Source organism: Orycteropus afer, unplaced genomic scaffold, assembly GCF_000298275.1.
Source record: "Orycteropus afer afer isolate SDZICR_OR568_19922 unplaced genomic scaffold, OryAfe1.0 scaffold00098, whole genome shotgun sequence".
Lineage (NCBI taxonomy): Eukaryota > Metazoa > Chordata > Mammalia > Tubulidentata > Orycteropodidae > Orycteropus > Orycteropus afer.
The window spans coordinates 2,777,469-2,802,007 of NW_006921685.1; the positions used below are offsets into that span (position 1 = coordinate 2,777,469).

The following is a 24,539-nucleotide window of genomic DNA, read 5'->3' on the forward strand; positions in this document are numbered from 1 at the left end:
AAATTCTTCTGCTAGTTGGGGTTTAGTCCACTTTTTTATCCTTCCTTTCAAGGCTCAGGGGTCCAAGATTATCTTCTGTGTCTGTGTTGATTGGTTTCCCTTTTCTTTGTTGAAGAGAGTCTGTGCAGTCCTTGTGCCTAGTCCGCCATCTTCCTAACTCTCTCTGTATTTTTATTTTATGTTGAACTGTAATCCATACTGAAGGCTGTAATCTTTGATTTTCATCAATAAGTGCTTCAAGTCTTCTCTGCTTTCAACAAGCAAGGTTGTTATCATCTTCATATCAAAGCCTGTTAATCAGTCTTCCTCCAATCCGGAGGTCATGTTCTTTTTCCTATAGTCCAGCTTCTCAGATTACGTGCTCAGCATATAGACTGAATAAGTATGATGAAAGGATACAACTCTGATGCACCCACCTTTCCTGATTTTAAACTATGCAGTATCCCCTTGCTCTTTTCAAACAACTGCCTCTTGGTCTATGTACAGGATCTTTCTGAGCACAAGTAAGTGTTCTGGAATTCCATTTTATGTTATCCCTAATTTGTTAAGATCCACATAATTGAATGCCTTCCTATAGTAAATAAAACACAGGTAAACATCTTTCTGGTGTTCTCCCCATTCAGCCAAGATGTATCTGATATCAGCAATGATATCATTCTATGTTCTCTGTGTATCTGGCTTGTATTTCTGGTAGTTCCTTCTCAGTGTACTTCTGCAACCATTTCTGAATTATCTTCAAAATTTCATCTATGTGTGATATTAATGATACTGTTCAGTAATTTCTACATTCGGTCGGATCATCTTTCTCTAGAATGGGCTCAGATATAGAGCTCTTCTGGTTGGTTCACCAGGTTAACTCTTTTTCAAATTTCTTGGCAAAGACACATGAGCACCTCCAGCACTGCATCCATTTGTTTAAACATTTCAATCGGTATTCCGTCAATTTTTGGAACGTTTTTTGCCAATGCCTTCAGGGCAGCTTGGACTTCTTCCTGTTCTGGTTACCTAGTGCCACTCTGACAGGAATATACCACAAATGGGATGGCTTTAACAAACAGGAGTTTATTCTTACAATCTGGAGGCTTTAAATCCAAGTTCAAAGTTCCAAGCTCTATGGGCTAGGTGAAAACCACTGAGCCTTGAGTTGCAGCTCTGCCTCCTGTTCCTGGCCCACTGAAGCTGGAGGCTTTTCTTTACTGAGCTGCTGGCTGCTGAGGCTGACAAACCCAAGGGTGACAAATAAAATGGCACAGTCCTGATGTTACCAAACCAACCACACAGCAGGCCATTAATTTAAGTCCACTGAAAGTCCCAGGGTTGGCAGAGCATGGCAGGTTGCTGAATGATGACATGGCTACATGCAGGGCTCAAGGTGCCATAAGCTAGAGACTATCCCCAAAGTTTCTCCTTATACATAGGAAGCAGACCACATCCCAAAGGCAGCTACTCAGCTGGTTGTGGTAGATTCTACCAGATCCCACCATTGAGCTGATTGCCAGTCTTTTCATGGGGAATAACTCACCAGCTGCCCAGCCACTCAACCAGGCTCAGCCAAGTTAACATACAAATTTAACTACCACACCATCACTTCTTGATCATTTGCTGTATCTTGAAATGGCTGAATGTCAACCAATTTGTTTTGGTACAGTATTCCTTCTATCTTCTTTAAATGTTTCTTGCATTGTTCAGTATCTCGTGTGTTCTGATGTAGCCTGGGGTGTCTAATTAAGAAAAGGGCTATGCAGTCGACCTGAAAGATGGTGTACTTTTAATTTACAAGGGCTGACCTAATTCTTGAGTGTTAGCGTCAGAGAGAGAAAGTACCACATGAGTGGCTGGCTACAACGATAATGGAGATGTGCAAAGGTCAAGAGCAAATCCATTTCCCAATTTCAAGTTGATCCTTACACAATTAACAATAATGGGATCTGTCCACCTTGCCCCTTTTTCAGTGTACACAGTAAGAACAATATAAATAGTAATGTGAAAAGAAACCACATTTATTGGGTTGTTGTTTGTTGTTGTTAGGTGCCGCGGAGTCGTCTCCAACTCATAGTGACCCTATGCACAGTAGAACGAAACACCTCCTGGTCCTGTGCCAGCTCCGCTATCCCTGTTATACTTGAGCCCATCGGTACAGCCACGGTGTCAATCCATCTCTTGACGGCCTTCCCCTCTTTTGTCGACCCTCCACTTTACCAAGCATGACCCAAGTAGGTGAGACGAAGTCTGGCCATTGTCAATTCTGAGGATCATTCCAGCGGCACTTCCTCCAGGACAGATTTGTTAGTTCTTTTAGCAGTCCATGGTACTCTCAGCATTCTTCACCAGCACCATCACTCAAAAGCATGAATTCTTCTATGGTCTTCTTTATTCACTGTCCAGCTCTCACATGCATAGGAGGCGACTGTATTTTTCAATTGCTCCATTTATTGGGTGAAGAACAAAATGGAGGTATGGAAGTGGAACAGTAAACACAGACTTCTTTACTAAGAGCAGAGTTTAGAAGTAAATAGAAACATAGGGATAAGTATAATAAAAAATATGTTTTAAAGCCCAGAGAGAAGGAGAAAATAGAGAGAGAGAGGCAGGCCACACTTTAGCAAATGTAAATAATTTTAGTAAGAATATCATGTGCCAAATTCTGCTCTAAATGCTTTACATGTATTAACTCATTTGATCCTCACCACTACACTATGAAGTCAGTATTAATTTATTACGTTCATTTTACAGATGAGGAAATGGACACAAAATATGATGATCAGATGTAAGTGACCAACAGGATTCCTCACAGAGTATCTTTACTCTTGGATTCCTGCTTCAACCCTGAACAAACCTCCTCTAGATTACAGAGGAAATGTATTATGCTCTAGAAAGAATATTTATCTAAGGCCGTGTTCACAAAGAAGGACAATGACTAGTAAACATATACCGACAATCAAATGGGTGGAGCTTAAATGCATTCTTTAATTAGTAACAATCAGAGAAACTAGTTGCATGCCCCACACTTGTTCTCATTTAATTTACTAATTTCTGAAAATGTTCCTGAAATGATAGACATTTCAAGTCAATGAAATTAATTCAGTAATAGCTAAATGAGTTAAGGTCAGACCAGATCTTAATGCCCCATAATGCATACTTACCTTATGGTTAAAATATTTTTCAAATTTTAATCTTGCTAATTCTACACATTGGGACCAATTTCTAGGTCTTCTGCTAAGTAACTTGATAACTTGAAAACAACCTTCTAAACTGTGTCCAGTTTGTATTTTCTAGGGTGGGAGAGAAAAAGAGAACACATTTTCAGTTAAATACACACACAGAAAGTATTAGCCCCAGTGTGACGTGCCAGCTCACATGCCTTATGATTTAAAAACTTGTTTTCGCCTTGTGCCCTTTTCCCTACCTCTCTCCTCTCCCTTTCTTTTCACATGTAAGTGAGTGGGAGGAGACAGCACACAGAATTTTAATTCTGAAGTTTTGTGTCTCACAAATTATCCTATGTCTTCCTAGCTATAAGTTATTAATTCTATGTATGTACATATTATGAGAAGTACTAGAAATAATATTTCACACTAAAAATTAGTTTTATAAGATTCAAAGTATTAAAGAAAAGTAAGGAATTATCTTTGAAATTCCCTTATTATGAGTATAAAACATCTGAGAGATGGTCCACTCATGAAATTTTTTGCAACTTTCAACAGTTTTTTTCCAAAGAGCTTAAAAAGGCATTTTAAAAATGTGTAGCTCTCCTCTCATTATGATATTCTTTAATTGTTTTGTGGGTCGAACATGGTAAAATATTGGCAATTCCATATAATTCAAGTAAGTTAAAGTCACTTATGACTTGCTAATTTCAAGATTCCTGATGTTGTCATCTCATTTTTTTAAAAAACTATTTTGTTGTTTTTGTTGAGAATATATATAGCAAAACACACCAATTCAACTGTTTCCACGTATCCAATTCAGTGACACTGATTACATGTTCTGAGTTGTGTAACCATTCTCACTCTCGTTTTCTGAGTTGTTCTGCTCCCATTAACATAAACTCACTGTCCCCTACCATTCCTATCTAATCTTCTGAGTTGCTGTTGTCACTTTCATTCTATATAAGGACTTCTTAAAAGAACATAATGCTCAAGACAGATATTTTTTACTAGGTAAGCTAACTTATTGCTAGGCTTTAAGACTTCAGGGGATATTTTTGGTTTCAGTTTTAAGATTATCTCAGGGCAATAGTTTCAGTGTTCAACTAGTCCCCACAACACCAGAAGAGTCTAGAGTCGATGACAATTTGAAATTCTGTTCAACATTTCCCCCTCTTTGATCAGGATTCTCCTATAGTTCTTGATCAAAATGTTAAGTAACAGTAGCTGGGCACTATCCAGTTCTTCTTGTCTCATGGCAATGGAGGCAGTTGTTCATAGAGGCAATTAGCCACACATTCCATATCTTCCTCCTATTCCTGACTCTCTTTCTTCTGTTGTTGGCTCCAGATGAACAGAAACCAAGTGTACCTTGGATGATCACTTGGAAGCTTTTAAGACCCCAGGTACTATGCACCGAACTAGGAGGTGTAACAGAAGCACTTAATACATTATTAGGTCAATTAACTGGGATGTCTCGTGAAACCATGACTCTAAACCTCCAAACCAACGAACCAAATTCCATGAGGTTTTTCCCATAAGCAGTCTCAGCAGCCTGATGTATCATTTCCTTTAATATTATTATACTCTTTTAAGAAGGAAAAGTAAACCACCTGTAGGCAACTTAAAATAGCCTAGGTTATATAAGTAGCTTGTGATCAGCTGCTACCCTAAAGGTTGGCAGTTTGAATCTTACAAAGTGGTTCAGCAGAAGAAAGACCTGCTTCTGTGAAGATTATAGCCAAGAAAACCCTATAAAGCAGTTCTACTCTGCAATATGAGCTGAGAGCTGATTTTACCAACAGCTAACAATAGACAACTTGAAAATATAAGATTACACTGACACCAAGTGCTAGTCTGCATTAAAATATATTGATGTTTACCTGTAAGACTTCTTCTGCAGAATGATAGGTTTGCCAAAATTTGTTGAACAAAGAAGGCTTATGGGAAAAGGAACTTTCAAACTATAAGAGAGGTGAGGGAGAGGTTGAGAGTTAGAAATAGTTTGTTTAAAAGCTAGAAATTTCTTCCTTCTTACTTCAAAGAAAACAAATTCCTTGAAAAAGGAATTTTACCTTATCTCTTGCCCACTGTATTGTATGTTCAATAGTAGCTGGAAAGGACTTTAGAGTACAAAATGGTATTTCCTCTTCTGGGGGATCCCGCTAATTTATGAAATATGACAAAAGATAGTTAAGAGAAACAATGTAAATTTATTATTGCTATAGTTTCCTTTTTAATATTTTGTTTACTTTTGAGTGTTTTAAGACCATTAAAAAATAAAATCCAAACATGGGTTTGTATATTGTCCTTTTCCTAGCCAATAAGAAAAGAGCAAAAATTCATTCTTTTGACACCAAAACTACTTAGGTAAGGATGATTCTTTTAATTTATTATCTGTGCATATACATAATTACTTTTTTCCTCTAAAAATCAAGGGGACATTATTAAATTATAATACTCTTTACTTTGAAAACTAATTAAAGAATTCCTCAATATAATGCTCAGCATACTAGGGATTTCTACATGGATGAAAAAATTAGGTAGCATAGTGCCTAAAGCACTTGACTGCTAACCAGAAGGGTGGTGGTTCAAACCCACCAGCCACTCCTCGGAAGGAAGATGGGGCAATCTACTTCCGTAGTGATACTGCCTCGGAAATCCGAGGAGGGGTCGGTATGAGTCGGGTCCGACTCGACAGCACATAATAACAACAACAAAAAAATTAGGAAGCAAGGTCTTCAATATTTGCTTACAAAACGTGTGTTTAAAATAAATGGCAAATGCCTATGCTGTCTCATGTGGAAGAAGTACTACTGAGAAATATACCTTCTATATTATAGGATACATTTTGCCTAGACGTACTGATTTACCCAATCTAAAATAACCCATTTTGTCTTTTTTTACATAAAGACTTATATTGTAGCTTTTTTTTTTTAAAAAAAAATTTTAAATAAATAGCATTAAATATTTTAAAAGTCAAAAGAGGGAAGCCAGAAAAGTAATGAATTCTGTTGTTTATGAGTATGAAGTCAAGATATAGGAGAAGGTTTAGGAAAGATGTAGTAGAATGAAACAATCAAGGGAGTATTTATAATCTGATAATATTTCCTTCTTTGAAAATCTTCTAATATGATACCTCTTATTAGATACACCATGATTTTCTTCTTTATCTAATCTCCTTTAAACGAAACCTCTCAATTTATTAGATATATAAACTTCTGATTACATGAGAATAAATGGGAGAACAATATGTTTTATAAACATTTTTACTAGATCAAACATATCCATTAAATAAAGGGATACTGAAGCTTGTAAAAAAAAATTCTTTTTCAATTTTACAACTTGAGTTCAAGTTTTAGGGTCTTTGGTGGTGCAGTAGTTAAGCACTAGACTGCTAATTGATAAGTTGGTAGTTGGAACCCACCAGCCGCTCTGAGAGGAAAGATGTGGCAGTCTGCTTCTTTCAAGATTTACAGCCTTGGAAATCCTATGGGGGCAGTTCTACTCTGTCATATAAGGTTGCTATGAGTTGGAATTGACTTGATGGCAATTGGTTGATTTTTTTAAAAAATCCTAAAAGCTAAATAGATCACTGGTTTTCAATATTAAAATCACTTTAAAAAAAAAAAATCACTTGCGTTATTTTTTTTTTTTTTAAAGCTACACCTGTATCTATTTATATAAAATACATGTAAATATATACCCAGGTCACATATATGGTGACACTAATCCTTTAGTAAGATTTTTCGGTGGGTCATAAGCATTTGTACTTTTATCAAGTCTCACAATTATTTCTGATATGGATGGATAAGGATGAAAATTATTAATCTAAACAGTATTATACTTGAGGGTAAAATGATTAGACTCTCTTTATTCTTTATATGCCAGCTAATATCTAACACAATAAAATCAGATCAGTAAATTAATATAACTGTTTTTGTTGACATTTCTATTCTTAATCTAATAGTCTAATTGTTCTTATCAAGCTATCTTTTTCAATTCTAAAGACCGTTGGAAAACTAAAGCAAGTGCTCTTAGAAATACACAGTACACAGAAACAAAACACTCCAGAAACATCAGAACAAAAGTTTTGTTAGTTCAAAGAAAATAATAACTTCAGTTATAGTTTAAAAAATGCACATATGTATAGATATCATTGGCACATCAAAAACAAAAGGATCAGGAAAGCTAAATTAAACTAGAACTCTTCATTGATGAAAACAAAAGTATGAGATATAAAAAAGAGACATCTATTTCCAAACACTAGTTTACTCACATGACTATTATAGGATTCAGTCAAATGAGGCACAATAACTTCAGTGTGTCCCTTAGTGCCCATTGTTCCAGAATCTAAGAGAGGTCGAAGATTTGCTAAACAACGGCTATTTGAAAAGATAAATAGGTAACAAACATAAAAGTAAGCAGTAACATGAGGGATTAGAAACTTTCTTGTCACTTTGTATTGACCATTTCTTGATGGTTATATTTCAGGAAATATACCTTAGTACCAAACAACACATTCATCATCCCCTCCCCCCCTTTATAGCTCAATCTACTAAAATTTTGGTTTCTCACTACTGTTAATAGTACTACTATAAATACAACAACAGTAGGAACAACAACAAAATATTCTGGGCTTTGTTAACTGTTTTTTCTCCAGCTTAACTCTTAACTATGTTATCCTTTCATCTCCTGTTTTCCATTTCTTCCTTATTTTTTTATCACAATTTTCTACCCAGCTCTAATCTCTGTTTTATCTCAAACAGTATTAATTCTTTTTCTAATACTCACAATACTTATATACCACACACTTAAATTTCTTTAAGTATACTTTCCTTTTTTCTTTCTCTTCTGCCCAATATTAAATTCCTAACTTTCCACCACAAATTTTCCTCTATTGGTAATATATCTATACTAACATACTAATGTTAAGGAATCATATAAAGACCTAAAGAAATTATGTAAGGAGTACACACTATAGTCATTCATTCTTGAACTCATTTAACATCATGTGTTGGGTACTGACGCTATAGTAATGGGAAAATAAATGGTTCCGGAATAAGTGGACTAGTGAAGACACAAACATTAAATAAATATACGTATCAGTAAAAGTAAGTGCTATGGAAGAAAAAGTATAGAGCTATGAAAGATTATCATGTTGTTGTTGTTGTTATGTGCCATTGAGTTGGATCCGACTCATAGTGACCTCTCCTTGGGTTTTCAAGCCAGTATCACTACAGAAGTAGATTGCCCCATCTTCCTTCTGAGGAGTGGCTGGGCGGTTTGAACCGCCAGCCCTGTGGTTAGCAGTCCAGTGCCTTAGGTACTATGCTACCAGAGCTCCTTGAAAGATTATCATAGGAGTGATAATTTGGATTTTGGTGTTAAAGTCTAAAGAAAGATATTTAGATTGGAATTGGAAGAATGAGGGGAATAAACTCAACTAGGGTAAGAATAGGTAAGTAGATCTGGGGCCAGGGGTTTTGGAACAAAAGAAACAAAACTTTTCAAGGATTAGTGTATGCAAATCCCTGAGACAGCAAAGTGCTGGTTGCCTTGTAGGAAACTGTTAAGAACTAAAACTGAAATAAGAGGAGCCTGGGAGAAATTGCTAAATTTTAAGCTGGAGTGGTAGACAAGTGGGCACTCCACAAAAAATTTTTTTTAACTATGTTACAGATTTTGGATTTTATGCTAAGTAATGGGAAATTATTAAAGTCTTTTTTTTTTTTTTTGGTCTGAGGAGTACTACATTAAGAACATAAAATATAATCAGAAATTTCAGTAACTTTTCAATAAGTAGGTATGGGAAATAGAAGTAAAAACAAAAGAAAAATAGTTTTTTATGAACCACAATTTCAAGAACATACCTGTCTACATATCTTCTGGCTTCCACATTATCTAATGCTGTAATAATTATGTCTTGTTTAGTATAGAACTCATCATTGTAAATGGTCTCAGTGGCTGGACATACTTTATTTAGGTGTGCATCTATCTTTAATTGAGGATTTATTTTCAGGGTTGCATGAGCAGCGGTATAGCTTTTAGGTTTCTAAAAAATTAAAACAAATTCTCTAAGAAATGGAAGGAATGAGTATTAAATAAAAAAGGCTATGAATGAACATGCACATTTTTATCACTCTGGAATACACACATTTGATAAAAATAATGAGTCCATTTTAATTTTCATTTTTATATTCGTTCTAGTTACACTATATTTTTACATTCGTTCTAGTTACACTGTATTTAATAAAAACATTAGTGTGGATAATCTATATTAATAAAAATCTAAAACAACCTATATTTCACAGCTAAGGACTTTAGAATTCTAAAAATATTAGATAAAAGTCCAATTAAAAACACCTTTTTTCCCCCAAATAATGATGTTTCAATTGTGTAAGTGGCCAGAAAAAAATGAGAACACATATAGTAAAATACTAGAAATCTGGACACCAGAAAAAGAATTCTTAAAGGTATGGGAGTTGAGTATTGAAATCTTTAATTACTATTTCTAGATGGAAATATTTTCAAATATTATTATATATGTTTCAGTTTTATACAAAAAAGGATACTGAAAATATAACTCATTCTTTCTTTTCCTGAAATTTACTGATCATTATTAAATCATTTGCAATCAGTTCAGGTGTCATAAAATGTCATATATGAGTATTAGCTCTGACATTAAACATCTGTAGATCATTCTGTTTGAATTCTTGCATCTATTTTTAATAGTATCTCTGTCTATTCAACATTGTTAGTCTAGTATGCTTCACTTGTCAGTGCTCTAAGCACACAAATCTGAACCCGTAAGAACTTGGTAAAATAAGAACAGGCCTTTCTAGTTCTCCTATAAATAAAATGTACAAAGTTAAGGAAAGAGATGTTATGACATATATCTCAGTTCATAAGAAACCCTATTAGTTCTTATATTTAGATAGGTGAGACAATTAGGTTAATATTTTATGCCACCTGCGTTAGTTTTACTTCTGTTCAAAACAGTACTAAGATTTGTTTAGTAAGATTGCTAATGAGTTGTTGAACAGTAAAGTGAAAAACAATTCCAAAGTAAAATCAAATTTCCTTGATTGATGGAACTGTTTCCTTTTCTGACTTAAATATTTTCATCTCTATAGGAAAAGCAGAAAATGAGAAAAAGAATTTATTTTACAATAAAAAGTGATGTTAAATAGTCAAATAAGATCAAAAGGCTACAAAAATTCTTAAGTGCTGAATTTCACTTTTTTGAAACAGACTTAAAAAGAAAAAAAAAAAAAGTGCCAAACTTCTGATGTACCAGAACTTCAAATTAGGGAAACTGTTTCCATGTCCTTAGCTTCTAAAAGTAAATTACCTAAACCACACCTTAATGATTACAAAGTGAAATAAAAACATTACCATACTTTAAAATTCAGACTTGAATATTCAAAGCCAATGTGAAAATTTTTACACTATAAATTTTTACAATAAAAAAATTGTTTCACTTTTATCATGCCCATTATTTGTTAATTTGAGATACTATAATAAAGTAAATATTTATGCTTCAAGACCTATTTTCTATTTATAAAAAAGAAATTCTCTTCTTTTTCACATAATATAACAGATTGATTTAATTTTAAACAAAATGGAAACATACCTGGATGTGATGGGGACGAAACAGAAACTGCCTATTCAAGTTGGATTTTTCTATCAAGTCAGGATCTGTAACTGTAACCTAATATCAAGAAGAGAAAATGGCTTATAAATTACACAGCAGCTAAGTTTGTCATCTATTTTGCTTTTCTTAGTATGCATAAAACAATTACCAAAAGTTATTCTAAATTATTTTGGCTGGTAAAGGGTAAAAATATTTTTAACTGGTTATCACTCTACTTTTTTTTATACTTTTATTTAATTGTAATTAAAGTCTACCACAGGTGTACATCAAAAAAAGCAAGTGAACAATTTTTTTTCAAATCTTTTTTGTGATTATTTATACAAAAATTGAGGTAAAAAACCCTAAGTATCTAATTTTAGATATATGTAATGGATTACTCATAAGAGAACTAGCCCTTTCTTCCAATTTTATATTATTTCTTTGAAAGGAACCCCTGCTAAAGCAAAGGTCTATAAACTACAGTACAGGTTGGCTGTCTGATTTTGCAAATAAGCTTTTATTTAAACACTGTCATATCCATTCAGTTATGGTTGTTCACATGATACAGAGGTAGAACTGAGTAGCAGCGACAGAGATCTATGGTCTGCAAGCCTAAAATATTAATCTGTCTCTTTAAGTAAAAGTGTGTAGACCTGTATGCTAAAGAATTCAAAAAGACAGTAAACAGATACAAAATAATCTAAAAAGTATTCATAATGCCTATTTATGAAACTACTTCTCAGACTGTGTTTCAGCTGTTAGATATTGACTGCTTTTCTACATACAAGTTGCTTTCTTTTAGCTCATTATTTTACTGGTGTATCTGCTGCCTTTCATTTTCAACATTTCTGTGATTACATGCTATGGTGCCTCTTTTAAAGAGCAAGTATAAACAAAAAATGTTTTTGAACAAACTCTAAGAATTCATAATTACTTTAATGATTGATATTAGATTTTTTTTTCTCCTTCTCCCTGCTATCTGCTCCCCTCCCCCACTTCCTTCTACCCTGTTCTAGTTTGATGTGTTCTCTGGATTGTTTTTCTCCCCCTGAAGTGGTTTGAAAAAGTCCAATTTTATTCTTTTAAAATTTATTCTTTTATTCTACTCAAAATTTTAACATGCACATGCACCTGAAGATTTAAAATTAATTAAAATCCCTATCCCCTTAAGGAGGGAGCTCTGGTGACGTAGCGCCTAAGGCATTTGACTTCTAACCAAAAGCCTGGAAGTTCAAACCCACCAGCCCCTCCTCAGAAGGAAGATTGGGCAATCTACTTCCGTAATGATACTGCCTTGGAAACCCAAGGAGGGGTCGCTATGAGTCTGACTCGACAGCAGTGAGTCCCGTATCCCATTAAGGAGCTCTCGTAGCAAAATGGGTAGGCACCTGGCTGCTAACTGAAAGGCTGGCAGTTTAAACCCACCCAAAAACTCTGTGGGAGAAAGAGTTGAAGATTTGCTTCCACAAAGAGTACAGCCAAGAAAATCATGCAGAGCAGTTCTACTCTGTTGCATGGGCTTGCTTTGAGTCACAATCCACTCAAAAGCACCAAGAACAATGACATAGTCAATAATATACAGGTGAACATCTTTCTTGTATTCCTTGCTTTCAGCTAAGATTAATCTGACATAAGCTATCATATCCCTTGCTCCACATTGTCTTCTGAACGCAACTTGAATTTCTGGCAGTTCCCTGTCCATATACTTCTGCAACTACTTTGTATTTTCAGTAAAAGTTTTCTTGTGTGTGGTATTAATGATACTGATTGGTAATTTCTGCATTCTGTTGGATCATCTTTCTTTGGAATAGGCACAAATAATGCTATTTTCTAGTCTCCCAAATTTCTTGGCATAAACAAGTGCCTCCAGTGCTCCAACTGTTTGTTGAAACATCTCAATGAGTACTGTTAATTTCTCGACTTGTTTTTGCCAGTTCCTTCAGTGCAGCTTGCACTTACTTTTTCCTTCAGTACCCGATTCTTGATCTATATGCTACTTCCTGAAATGGCTGAATGTCAACCAATTTTTCTGTTATAGAGACTTTCTGTATTCCTTCCATCTTTCTTTTGATGCTTCCTGCATAATTCAGTATTTTTCCCATAGAATCCTTCCATACTGCAACTCAAGGCTTGAATTTTTTCTTCAGTTCAGCTGGAGAAATGCTAAGTATCTTCTTCCTCTTTGATTTTCCAACTCCAGGTCTTTGCACATTTGTCCTCTTGAGCTGCCCTCTGAAATCTTCTGTTCAGCTCTTATACTTCATCAACTCTTCCATTCACTTTGTACTCTCCGCTCAAGAGCAAGTTTGAGAGTCTCTTCTGGCATGCATTTTGCTCTTCTCTTCCTGTCTTTTTCAATGACCTTTTGCTTTCTTCATTCATGACGTCCTTGATGTCATCCCACATCTCATCTGGCTTCGGTCAGTGGTATTCAATGCATCAAATCTATTTTTTCAGATGGTCTCTAATTCAGTTGGAATATACTCAAGGTTGTATTTTGGCTCTTGTGGACTTATTTTAATTCAGCTTCAACTTAACCTTGCATAGGAGCAACTAATAGTCTATCGCACAATCAGCCCTTAACTGTGGAGTAAATGTAAGGGTATTTAAACTATTTAACTTGGAACTCTTTTACTTTCTATGGTATCGATGAATAAAATATTAGTTACATCTATTTCTCACCAACCCATTTCCAAATCAGTCATTATATTAATTATTTTGAAAATGAATGGGTATTTAAACCTAAGAATATTGGTGAATACTTGTTTATTCTTGTTTCATGAATCCTCAACATTATCTAATAGTTTCTCATGATATTACTTGTCATGTATTTTTACTTTGCTATCTCTATTTAAAGATAACTTAGGTGGATCTAGAGCTCTGGTGGTGTAGTGGTTAAAGCATTTGGCTGCTAACCAAAAAGGTCAGTGGTTCAAACCCATCAGCTGCTCCATGGGAGAAAGATGAGGCAGTCTGTAAGATTTACAGCCTTGGAAACCTAATAGGACAGTTCTACTCTGTCCTACTGGGTTGTTATGAGTCAGAATCAACTTTATAACAGTGGGATTTTAGAGTCCTAGTGGTGCAGTGGGTAAGTGCTCAGCTGTGAACCAAAAGGTGAGTGGTTACAACTCCTCAGTAACTCTTATAGAGAAAGATGTGAAATCTGTTTCTGTAATTATTGAAGCCTTGGAAACCCTATGGCGCAGCTGTGTTCTGTCTCACAGGGTCACTATGAGTCAGAATTGACTTGCTGGAAACAGGTCTGGTTTGCCTTAGGTCCTATCTAAGCTGATAGGGATTTTTCCTTGCACGATGAAGATATGTCCCCATTGTCTTCTGATATTTATTGCTGATGAGAAGTCTATTATTAAGTAATCTCTTTTTTCATCGTTGCCTTTGATTTGGTTGGGACCTTTTTAATCTGAAAACACTTGTCCTTCTTCAACTTTTGTCATCATCCTTGACATACACTTATTTTTTCCATTATCTTTATTCTGTTTTTCTGAAAATTCTTTACAACTTCTTTTGGACCTTGTAAAAGGATCCTCTTTCTTTAAAAAAAAAAAAAAAAAAAGATATCTTTCTGTGTTACATGCTAACTACTTATATTTATATTCTATTAGTTCATTCTCACTTGTTACAATCAAAGTTTTAAGGTTCATTGATTATATCCTAGTTCTTATTTGGCTTTTTAAAAAATATGAGTTATTTTCTCTCCTATTCTTCTTATGCATCTGGTCCTCTTTTAATGTTGCTAACCACTTTTAACTTTATTTTAAAGTTTGTTTTATTGTTATTTGTTGATTTTTCCATTACATGTAACTCTTTTGGTATCTGCAATTCTGAAAGGGGTTAATTCTTCTATTTATTTCCGGTGATTCTTCCTCATGATTGTTCCTGTTGTTAGGTGCCACTGAACAGGCTCTGACCCATAGTGATCCTATGTACAACAGAACGTAACACTACCTGGTTCTTTCTAGTAGTAGTAGTACTACCTGGTAACTTTTCATTATGAATTGTATTTGAATGGATCTTGACTTATCTGCCTAGTTCCATTGCTCTTGGGTGTGTAAGTATCACCATAACATAGTTCTGCATTTGCTTCAGTCAGGGGTTTAGAGGTCTCAGTGGTCCTAAACCTCTTACATTCATTTCTCTGCTTCAGATTTTTATAACATATAATTCTGGGCCCTAAACAACAGTGTGATGCATGCTTTCAATTTCTCACGAGCGACTTTGCCTTGCCACTTATGGTTCAAGAGAAACACATGTTAGTTATCACAGCTTTCAGAGTAGGATTTAATTTATTTCTTAGCTCCTAGCACCTGGGATTTCTCTTTCCTTCTTTCCAGGATGGCTACATATTTAAACACCTTTTTCCCTCATTAAAATTTATATAGCATGTCTATGTATTTGTATTAGGATGGAGGCCTGTGCAACTTAACTAACCTTGTTTTGTTATCTTAAGTCAGTAAGTTTCTTTAATACAGTTGTTTTCCTGAGCTTTATATGCTATATGTATTATGAATTTCTAGTAAGTTAAAGTATTCAGGTGATTCTCAAACTTACGTAACCAAAGATTTATAAAAACATTTTTATTTAGTTTGTTGTTGTTGAGAAAACAGATAGCAAAATGTACACCAATTCAACAGCTTCTACACATACAATTCTGTGACATTGATTTTTTTTGAGCTGTACAATCATTTTCACATTCTTTTTCTGAGTTATTCCTCCTCTATGACATAAATTCACTACCCTTAACATTTCTATTTATTTAACTTTTCAAATTGCTGCTGTCACTTTGGTTCCATGTAGATAGTTCTTAAAAGAGCTTAGTTTTCAAGACAGATTTTTTTTTACTAATTAAGCTAAATTGTTGTTTGGTTTCAAGAAGATGTCAGGGGATATTTTGGGCTAAGGTTTAAAAAATTTTATCAGGGCAATACTTTCAGGGGTTAATCCAGCCTCCATGACTGTAAAAAGCCTGGAGTCCAAATAAGATTTACTTTATTAGAAATATCTTTTAAAGCCACCAAAGTTAGTGGTTTTAAGTACATTTAGAAAATGCTGACCAGACATAAATGTAGTTCATCTGTCTGTAACTATGATAGCAATTAATATACTTTTTCAAGTGCAATAAGTCAAAGTTTAATAAACTATGAAATGTGAGCTATTATACACATTTTAGACTTTAAATTAGTCACTTAGTTAATCACCATAATATAGCATTGAAATTATTACTCTCGGAAGCCAGTTTTTATTTTAAAGGCAAAAAAGAGCACCAGTGAAATATAGCTTTATCTAAATAAGAGACATAGCTTTGCAGTCAACCCACATTTATGAAGTCTTGAGAATTTAAATTGCACACAGAAGTTTGTATTATTTCAACTTCTTTTGATAATCACCAACTGAAACAACATTTGAGTGCTATGCAACTTTCTAATATTTCTCTCATGTTAAATATTTATTTACCAATAAGAAGTGTCTAATAGAAATAACAACAACAAAAAATAAACAGCAAAGCCCTTTTATACTGAACTTCACAATAACATTATGAGACAGGTAATGCAGGTACTGGCTTTACAATATTACATAAGGATACTGAGGAGGAGAGACTTTATTGTGCAAAAAAGTCATATAACTTTTGAGAAGTGGTCAGAATACAATAATGATCTTCCAATTTCTAGTTTAATGCTCTATCCACAAAAATCAGCACTTCAGATCTAGGCAAATACAGTTCAAAATGGGCAGCAAGAGAAGTATAAACCATGAACTCTGAAGGATTTACTTCTTACCATCCCTGTCTCCTTGCCTGTGCCAACACCAAGTAAAGCAAAATTTTTTAACATTTCACAGCCTATGGCTCCACATCCTACCTATGGAAGAGAAAAATGAAATCAATCAGATTAAATAAAACTAAGAACTTCTACTTATGAAACAACAATTTCATCTTAATTTTCTTCAAAGGCTAAGTTAAAATAAATACATGTATTTTTAAATAACTTGAACATTTCTGATTCACTTTACTTTAATATATTTAGCATGAAGAAATTTATGATGTTGTTGTAAGTGTCTCAGTTAAAAAGAAATGTATATGCCAAATAAGGAAAAGAGTAATTTGGTAATTTCTTTAAACAGAAAATGTTTATAAATTCCAAACAAAAGCCAAACATTGAGTTCATTTTTTATGTAAGATGGAAATAAAGAGTACAAAACATTATTGCAACATTTAAATTAAACACATTCCTTGGTTTTAGGTGTTTTTCAAAATCCAACTGATAGAACTAATCTATGACTTTCTCATTAAATAAAAAATTGGTAGTAGATTCCATATGCACTTGTGATGGTTACTTTTATGTATCAACTTGAGAAGGACATGGTTGGTGTTGAGTTGTTTGGTCAAACACTAGTCTAGATGCTGGTATAAAGTAGTTAATGTGTGATTAATTTAATGAGCCTTACATAAAGCAGATAATCCTTCTCCAACTATCCAATCATTTGAAGGCCTTAAAAGCAAAAAGGGAGTTTTCCCTATGGAATATTTTGCTTCCTGACTACAGACAACTTGACATAATTCCTTCCTTCTCTATCTACCAACACAGGGACACAAGTCTGTCATCATTTTCAGCCTGTCACCTGACCTGCAGATTATGGACTTGCCAGCCCCATAATCACGAGTCAAATCCTCAAAATAAATCTCTCTGTATATTTATTACCAGTTGTTCCTCTAGAGAACCCTAAGAGACCCACTCAAAAACTCAGCAATGGCTGATTTAAAAAACATTATTCAAAAAATAAAAATCAGAAGTATTTTAGAAACAATTATAATCAGAGGAAAACACAAATGGCAGGAAAAGGGACAATTCCCTTCTAGTGCACCAAGACACTTAAGAAAGACAGAGATAGATGCATATTTATTTATTTAATTCAGGAAAAGATTATGAAGGTACCTTTACATAATCATTTAATATTTAATATTCAAAATCATACATACTTTTAATTTAAAATTGATTAATGCTTTAGACCAAGAGTCAGCAAACTTTTTCTATAAAGGGACAGACAGTAAATATTTTCAAATTTGTAGGCCATCTGGTTCCTGTCACAACTACTCTACTCAATACCACTATGGTAGCATGAAAGCAGATATAGATAATACATAAATGAATGGGCTAGACTGTATTCAAATAAAACTTTATTTGGGAATTCAGTTAGCAGACTAGAATTGGCCCAAGGGGTACAGTTGCCAACTCCTGTTTTAAACATTTACTGAATGTCTACTCTGTTAGAAACTGTACTTTGTTAGACTCAAATTTACCTTAACAAATTACCTTGATGACAAACAATAGCAGTATGAATGTACTACTTATTCCCATCACTATTCGTTGGGCAATCCTACTTCCGTAGTGATACTGCCTCGGAAACCCAAGGAGGGGTCGCTGAGTCGGGGGTCGACTCAACGGCACATAACAACAACAACAACAACAACAACATTCATTATTTATACTTACTAAAAAGATATTCAAATTTTGTAGTTTCTGACATAGAGAGTCTCCAACACAGGCTCGTAAGGCATCATACCTATCTCCTCTGAAGAAAACAACACATACCAAGAAAATAGATAGGCGTACACAATATTATTAACATTAGTTTCATGACTGTTAATGTCAATTTAACAATGTACTTTAAAACAGAATAATCTTTAAAAGAGCTTCCTCTAACCTACCAGGTAAGTTATTATATTTGAAGAAAAAAGGCCCCATAAAAGAAATTAGCTTCTCCTTTTCTATTTGACTTGTTATTTTAAGTCCAAAGGACTTAAGTGAAGGTGACTTTAGTTTACCTAGAGAAAACAATTCTCTATGGCAGAGATTTTTAATAAAGGTTCTTAGAAGAGTCTACAGATGGACTTTGGAGTTATTAATACCCTAAAATTGAAGGCAGAACTTCCTCTTACGTGTATTTTGGAGATAATGACTACAGATTAAGAATGACTAATATAAATAAAAATGAAAAAAAGATAGCAGTATCTTCATCTAATATCAATATGGTATTTTGAATGCTGAACTATTCTCATGATATATACAACTTAACACTTTACATTCATTATTTATAAAATGGTTAAAAGATGTGGTATTATTATGATACTTAAAGCAACATACTAAGCGCACAGAAGACATAACTACAGAAGTAAACGAGTTAGGAGAAATGGTATCTAAAACAGAACACATGTAGTTTTAATCTGGCTGTTTCTTACAAACATACAACTAAGAAAAAGCAACAGAAAAGTCAATATTACCGTGGGAGAAATTCTTCACATTCAGGTTTGCCTAGTGATTCAGCAATATCTGCTGCTTCCATATATAACTTAAAGTAGAAGATAAAAACACAATTTATTACTTATAAAACTTAAATGACTAGAAAAAGAAGTCAGTCTTTTCTATAGTTATTTAATAATTAAGAAAAAAGATAAAAACGTTATTCAGAGCAAAAATAATAGATTATAAAATATAATCACTTTTTACACAATATAAATTTTTATATTCTCATTAAAATGATAAAACCTAGAAGACTGCAGACTCAGTTCAACCAATTATGCCTAAGTAAGGAAGCATAAAAAAAAAAACTATGGACACTAAAGCCTGAATGAGCTTCCTGGGCCACACTACAATTCTGAGAGGGGAACATATCCTGAGGACAACTGAAGCTTCATATTTGGGAACTATTCTAGATCCTTTTGGCTGGTTCTAATTTGTATCCTTCCCTGTAATGTGAACATAGCTTTCAGTGAGTTCTGAGTCTTCCTAGGGAATTATCAAATCTAAGGGGTTTATGGAACCACCCTCCCACCCAGAAGCTGGCAGATTTGAATCAGTTGACCTTTCGGTTAATAGCCAGGTGCTTAACCACTGTGCCATCATGGCTCCTCTTAAATATACAGAAATATTAAAATATAGAACTAACCCACTGGCACAAAGGAGAAAACTTCCCTGTCACAGCTTTCAATACTTCTTGGCTGGCGACACCTCCTACTGCTGCAGCAAGTGGGGGTAAGAAGCCCTGAGCAGTCCAAGAGAGCCAATTCACAATGTCAGCATTTACTTCAGGCTGAAATACAAGCCATAAAAGACAATAATGCTAACAGCATTCAAACAGTATAGTTAATGTGAGAATTACTTTAGCTTAACTTCTAAAAGCTAACTCAATTTCCCTACTACATAGCTTTTAATGTCGCAACCTGCATAGTAAATTACATAGTATGGCTTTTCTAGCCATAAATCTTTGTAAACTCCATGGTGGAATTTGCTGTGAGCAACTGAGTAGCTCCTGGTTGTTAAAGTTACCCACCTGGGGTATTTCTGTTGGGGGCAGCACAAAGTAATTTTCTGGGAAGTTTGCTCTCTCTCAGGTGTACTGAATTCTGATGTTGGGATTGTTTAGTTTGGCCACTCTGCCAGGCTCAAAAGGAGCCTCCTAGAGGCAGAAGGAGTCTTTCTGAGACTGGCTGAGAAAGACATGCTACTGAAAGAAATGTTTTCCAGAGAGACATGAGAGACATGCTGCTGAAAGACAGATGTGAGACACATGCTGCTGAAAGAAAGACAAGAGACACGCATTACTGAGAGAGCTATGTGCTACTAAGACTGCTGGCTGCTGAGTGAGATGGCTGGCTGCGAGAGACTGAGTGCATTTCTGAACTTGAGTTGTAGTCTGGTGCCTCCCTAATAAACCCCATAATCTGTGAGTTCTGTGTGGCCACTGCACTGAATTACTGAATGCAGCAAAGAGGTGGTGGGTGCAGCAGAAGGAACAGTTGGTGAAATGGCTGGAGTGAGGAAACATGTCTAGTCCTGCAGAAACAGGCCTTGGGGTGCTGATGGTGATTCTGTCTTTCTCTTGTGGGGTTAGAAGAGGTCAGAAGATGCGGCCTCCTTGCCCCTTTGGCACAACCTCGTGATAAAAGCTACATTTGCATGTTACCTTAAACAGTGTTTCACATCACTAATACCTTCCCATTTCTGCTTTTTGACTCTACATGTTCTGCTACTGCATCATTTAAAATTAACTGGAATATTTGCCACTTAGTATTTTTGTTAAAGAACAGTTCTGTGGAGTAAGTCAATATTAACAAATAACTAGAATAATTAAAAAAAAAAATTCTCAATGAAAAGAATGAGCACTTTTCACTGAACTTATATAAAACAAAAATGAAAATTAAAAAATCCCTTATGAAGTTGCCAGTTAGTGTTAGAAGTGGTAATAAAAACTAAAACTGCAATGAATAAAGAAGTAACATATTGTTAAAAAGACAATTAAAAGGCAGGTTAGAAAAAAAGGTAGTATGGGACTGTTGCATACTCATCTTAAGAATCAATTAGCACAGAGAAAGTTCCCAAATAGCATATATATCAACCAAAGAGTTCTGATGTTTTTCATAGTAAAATTTATTAATAGCTTTAAGAAAACATTTAAGTAGTTTTTGGAACTATTATTTTAGCACATTTTTTGTGACAAAGATCTCTTCTTTACGAGCACTGGTTCTCTTTCTCTCAGCTCAAGAAGACAGAGGGCGGCATGAGAAGACAAAGTTAAGTACTATAATGAAATGTGCAAAGACCTGGAATTAGAAAAGAAAAAGGGAGAAACACATCGAGCATTTCTTAAGCTGAAAGAGCTAAAGAAAAAATTCAAGTGTCAAATTGCAATACTGAAGGATTCTACTGGCAAAATATCGAATGATGCAAGAAGCATCAAAAGAAGATGGAAGGAATATACAAAGTCACAGTACCAAAAAAATCAGACGGATTGTACTGGGTAGATCTGCTGCAAAAGACCTCCTAAAGTGTTGAAAAGCAAAGATGTCCTGTAAAGTGCACCTAACCCAAGCCATGGTATTTTCAATAGCCTCATATGTATGTGAAAGTTGGACAATGAATAAAGAAGACTGCAGAAGAACTGATGATGCCTTTGATTTATGCTGTTGGTGAACAATACAGAATATACCATGGACTGCTAGCAGAACGAACAAAACTGTCCTGGAAGAAGTACAATTAGAATGCTCCTCTTAAGTGAGAATGGCTAGACCTTGTTTCTTGTACTTTGGTCATGTTATCACTAAGGACTAGTTCCTGGAAGGATATCATGCTTGGTAAAGCAGAGGGTCAGTGAAAAAGGAGAAGACCCTCAACCAGATGGATTGACACAGTTGTTGCAATAATGGGCTCAAGGATAGCAAGGACTGTTAGGATGGTGCAGAATCAGGTAGTGTTTTGTTATATTGCACACCAGGTTGTTATGTATCAAAACTAACTTGACAGCACCTGAGAACAATAACAACATATGGGATACATACAGAACTCTCTCAATCAATAAAACAACCCAACTGAGAAACAGGCAAAAGGTCTGAATAATTTATCAAATAACAGATATAAATGGTAAACACATGAAATGTAATGTATCACATTAAAATCACAATGTGATAACACTACATATACATTCCTTTCACACACATCAAAATGGCTAAAATCAAACAAACAATACAAAGTGCTAGAGAAAATGTGTAGCAAATGAAACTCTCATGCTTCTTATGGAAATGCAAAATTGTATAGCCACTTAGAAAGTTTAGTAGTTTCTTACAAAATTAAATATACATCTACAATATGACTTTGAATTACATTCTCAAGTGTGTACCCAAAAGAGACAAAATCATGTTCACCCAAAATATGTACGGAAATATGTGTAGCAATTTTATTCATTATTGCTAAAACTAGAAACAACCCAAATGTCAACCGGTGCAGGGACAAACTGTGGTACATACACACAACGGAACACTGCTGAGCAATAAAAAGGAATGAACAGGGACTTCCAGTAAGATGGCAGAATAAGCAGAAAGACTGCATAGACTCTCTTCAACAAAGAAAAGGGGAACCAATTAACAAAGACACAGAAGATAATCATGGCCCCCTGAGCCTTGAAGGGAATGATATATAAGTGGACTAAACTCCAACTAGCAGAAGAATTTGCATGAAAATACCAAAAATGGAGACATACGGAACTGTGGTCTGTAGTGACCCTGATGGAACAGATAGCTTGGATATTGGTGAGTGCTGGCAGGACTTAAGAATTAACCTAAAAATCAACCGTGCTAACCAATGACTGCACGGAGAACTGTTCTAGTGGCTAGGGAATAAATGCAGAGGCAGCGGAGAGGACGGTGGGCTGAGCTGTGGACTTTTGTCTGTCCGGAGAGTACAGCCATTTGAATGTTTACAAGTGGCTTGAACATTTTTGATATTTAAAGTGACAGCGTTCTCCCAGATTCCAGAGGCTTAAGAACAGGCTCCACTTGCCAGTAATGCCAAGGACATTCAGGGCTTGGACGACCGTAAAGGTGTGACATTCCCCGTGTTACTCTTATACCCCACAACCCGTTGGTGAACAGAGGTGCGGCCATCCCCCACTCCCGCCAACTTTCTGGGCACACAGGAACTCCATCCCAGTGTGTGTGCTCGGATGGAGCCTGGGTGCCCTGTCCTGTCCTCCCTGGATTTCATTTTCCTCTTTCTTTTTTCTGATTTTTAGTTTGCTTGCTTTTGTTTGTTTGAAAACTACTATTATTACTTTTGCCTTTCTACTATTATTCTTTATTCTTCCTCTCCCAGGTCCTAGTTTTCACTGTTTTCTTTTCCCTGTTACTGGTTGCAATTTTTTTTTCTTTCCTGTAGTTAACGTCATTCCTTGTTACTCTTTTTGCATTTTTCCCATTTTTTTTTCCATTATTCTTCTCTACCATTTTTCTCTTACTGCCCTATCCCCAGATATGGCAAGTTTTCTTTTTGGTGTTTGTTCTTCTTTTTCCCTTTTTTATATTTTTGGTTACTATTCCCATGTGATTACATGAGTAATTTTTTGTCCATGTGCTTTCACTTGTTTGATGGTTATTCAATTCTAATTTTTGTTTGAGTAGGAGACAGCAACAGTTCCCATATTACACAACTATACCCACACCTCCTGCAACTTCAGTTATTGAGTGAGAGCCAACATCTCCTTCTCCACCAATGGGCCAACGATAAAAAACGACCAAGAAGAGCCTGAATCATCCTTGGCTGCTCTTCACAAACAGTTAACAGACATCTAAATACAACAATGCCATGATGTCTTGGAGAAAACAGACCATCATAGTCCACGCAAAGAAGCAAGACAAAGTGGTAGAAACAAGGGAGCAAGATACAGACACAGAACACATCCCGGAGGAAGAAGCAGCATTGGAACTCTCTGATAAGGAATTCAAAAGAATTATATTTAGATATCTTCAAAGGATTAAGAGACAGACCAAGGAAAACACAGACAAAACCCTAGAAGAATTTTGGAAGAAAGTATAAGAACAAAATGACAAAATAAATGAAAAATTAGAAATTATTCTAAATCTACAGACAGAAATCAAGAAGATTAATATTAAATTGTCAGAAATAGATAACACATTGGAAGGGCAAAGGAGTAGAATGGATGCTACGGAAGACAGAATTAAAGAGATCGAAGACAAGAAAACACAAAACACCTGAATATGTCTTTGGAAAGTGATCATTAAGAAAAAAAATCAAAACAAAATGAAGAAAGCCTAAGTAAGGTACCTGTGGGATACCATGAAAAGGAATAACCTACGTGTCATTGGAATTCCAGAACAGGAAGAGAAAAATAAAACCACTGAGAAAATTGTCCAAGATTTGTTGGAGGAGAACTTCCCTGAAATGATGAAA

The 24,539-nt window shown here is 35.0% G+C and overlaps 1 protein-coding gene across 1 annotated transcript in view; it reads right to left on the reverse strand.

The window, feature by feature from the left end:
• Positions 1-24,539, reverse strand: part of UBA6 (ubiquitin like modifier activating enzyme 6) — a 147,272-nt gene that overhangs the window by 38,527 nt on the left and 84,206 nt on the right. Inside the window, exons 14-23 of the mRNA XM_042781213.1 lie at positions 19,747-19,890; positions 19,082-19,149; positions 18,294-18,372; positions 16,581-16,661; positions 10,783-10,860; positions 9,020-9,201; positions 7,426-7,531; positions 5,222-5,311; positions 5,030-5,110; positions 3,144-3,272 (exon numbers count right to left, since the gene is read on the reverse strand). Coding sequence (XP_042637147.1) covers positions 3,144-3,272; positions 5,030-5,110; positions 5,222-5,311; positions 7,426-7,531; positions 9,020-9,201; positions 10,783-10,860; positions 16,581-16,661; positions 18,294-18,372; positions 19,082-19,149; positions 19,747-19,890 — 1,038 coding nt within the window. The remainder of the gene's footprint in view (positions 1-3,143; positions 3,273-5,029; positions 5,111-5,221; positions 5,312-7,425; positions 7,532-9,019; positions 9,202-10,782; positions 10,861-16,580; positions 16,662-18,293; positions 18,373-19,081; positions 19,150-19,746; positions 19,891-24,539) is intronic.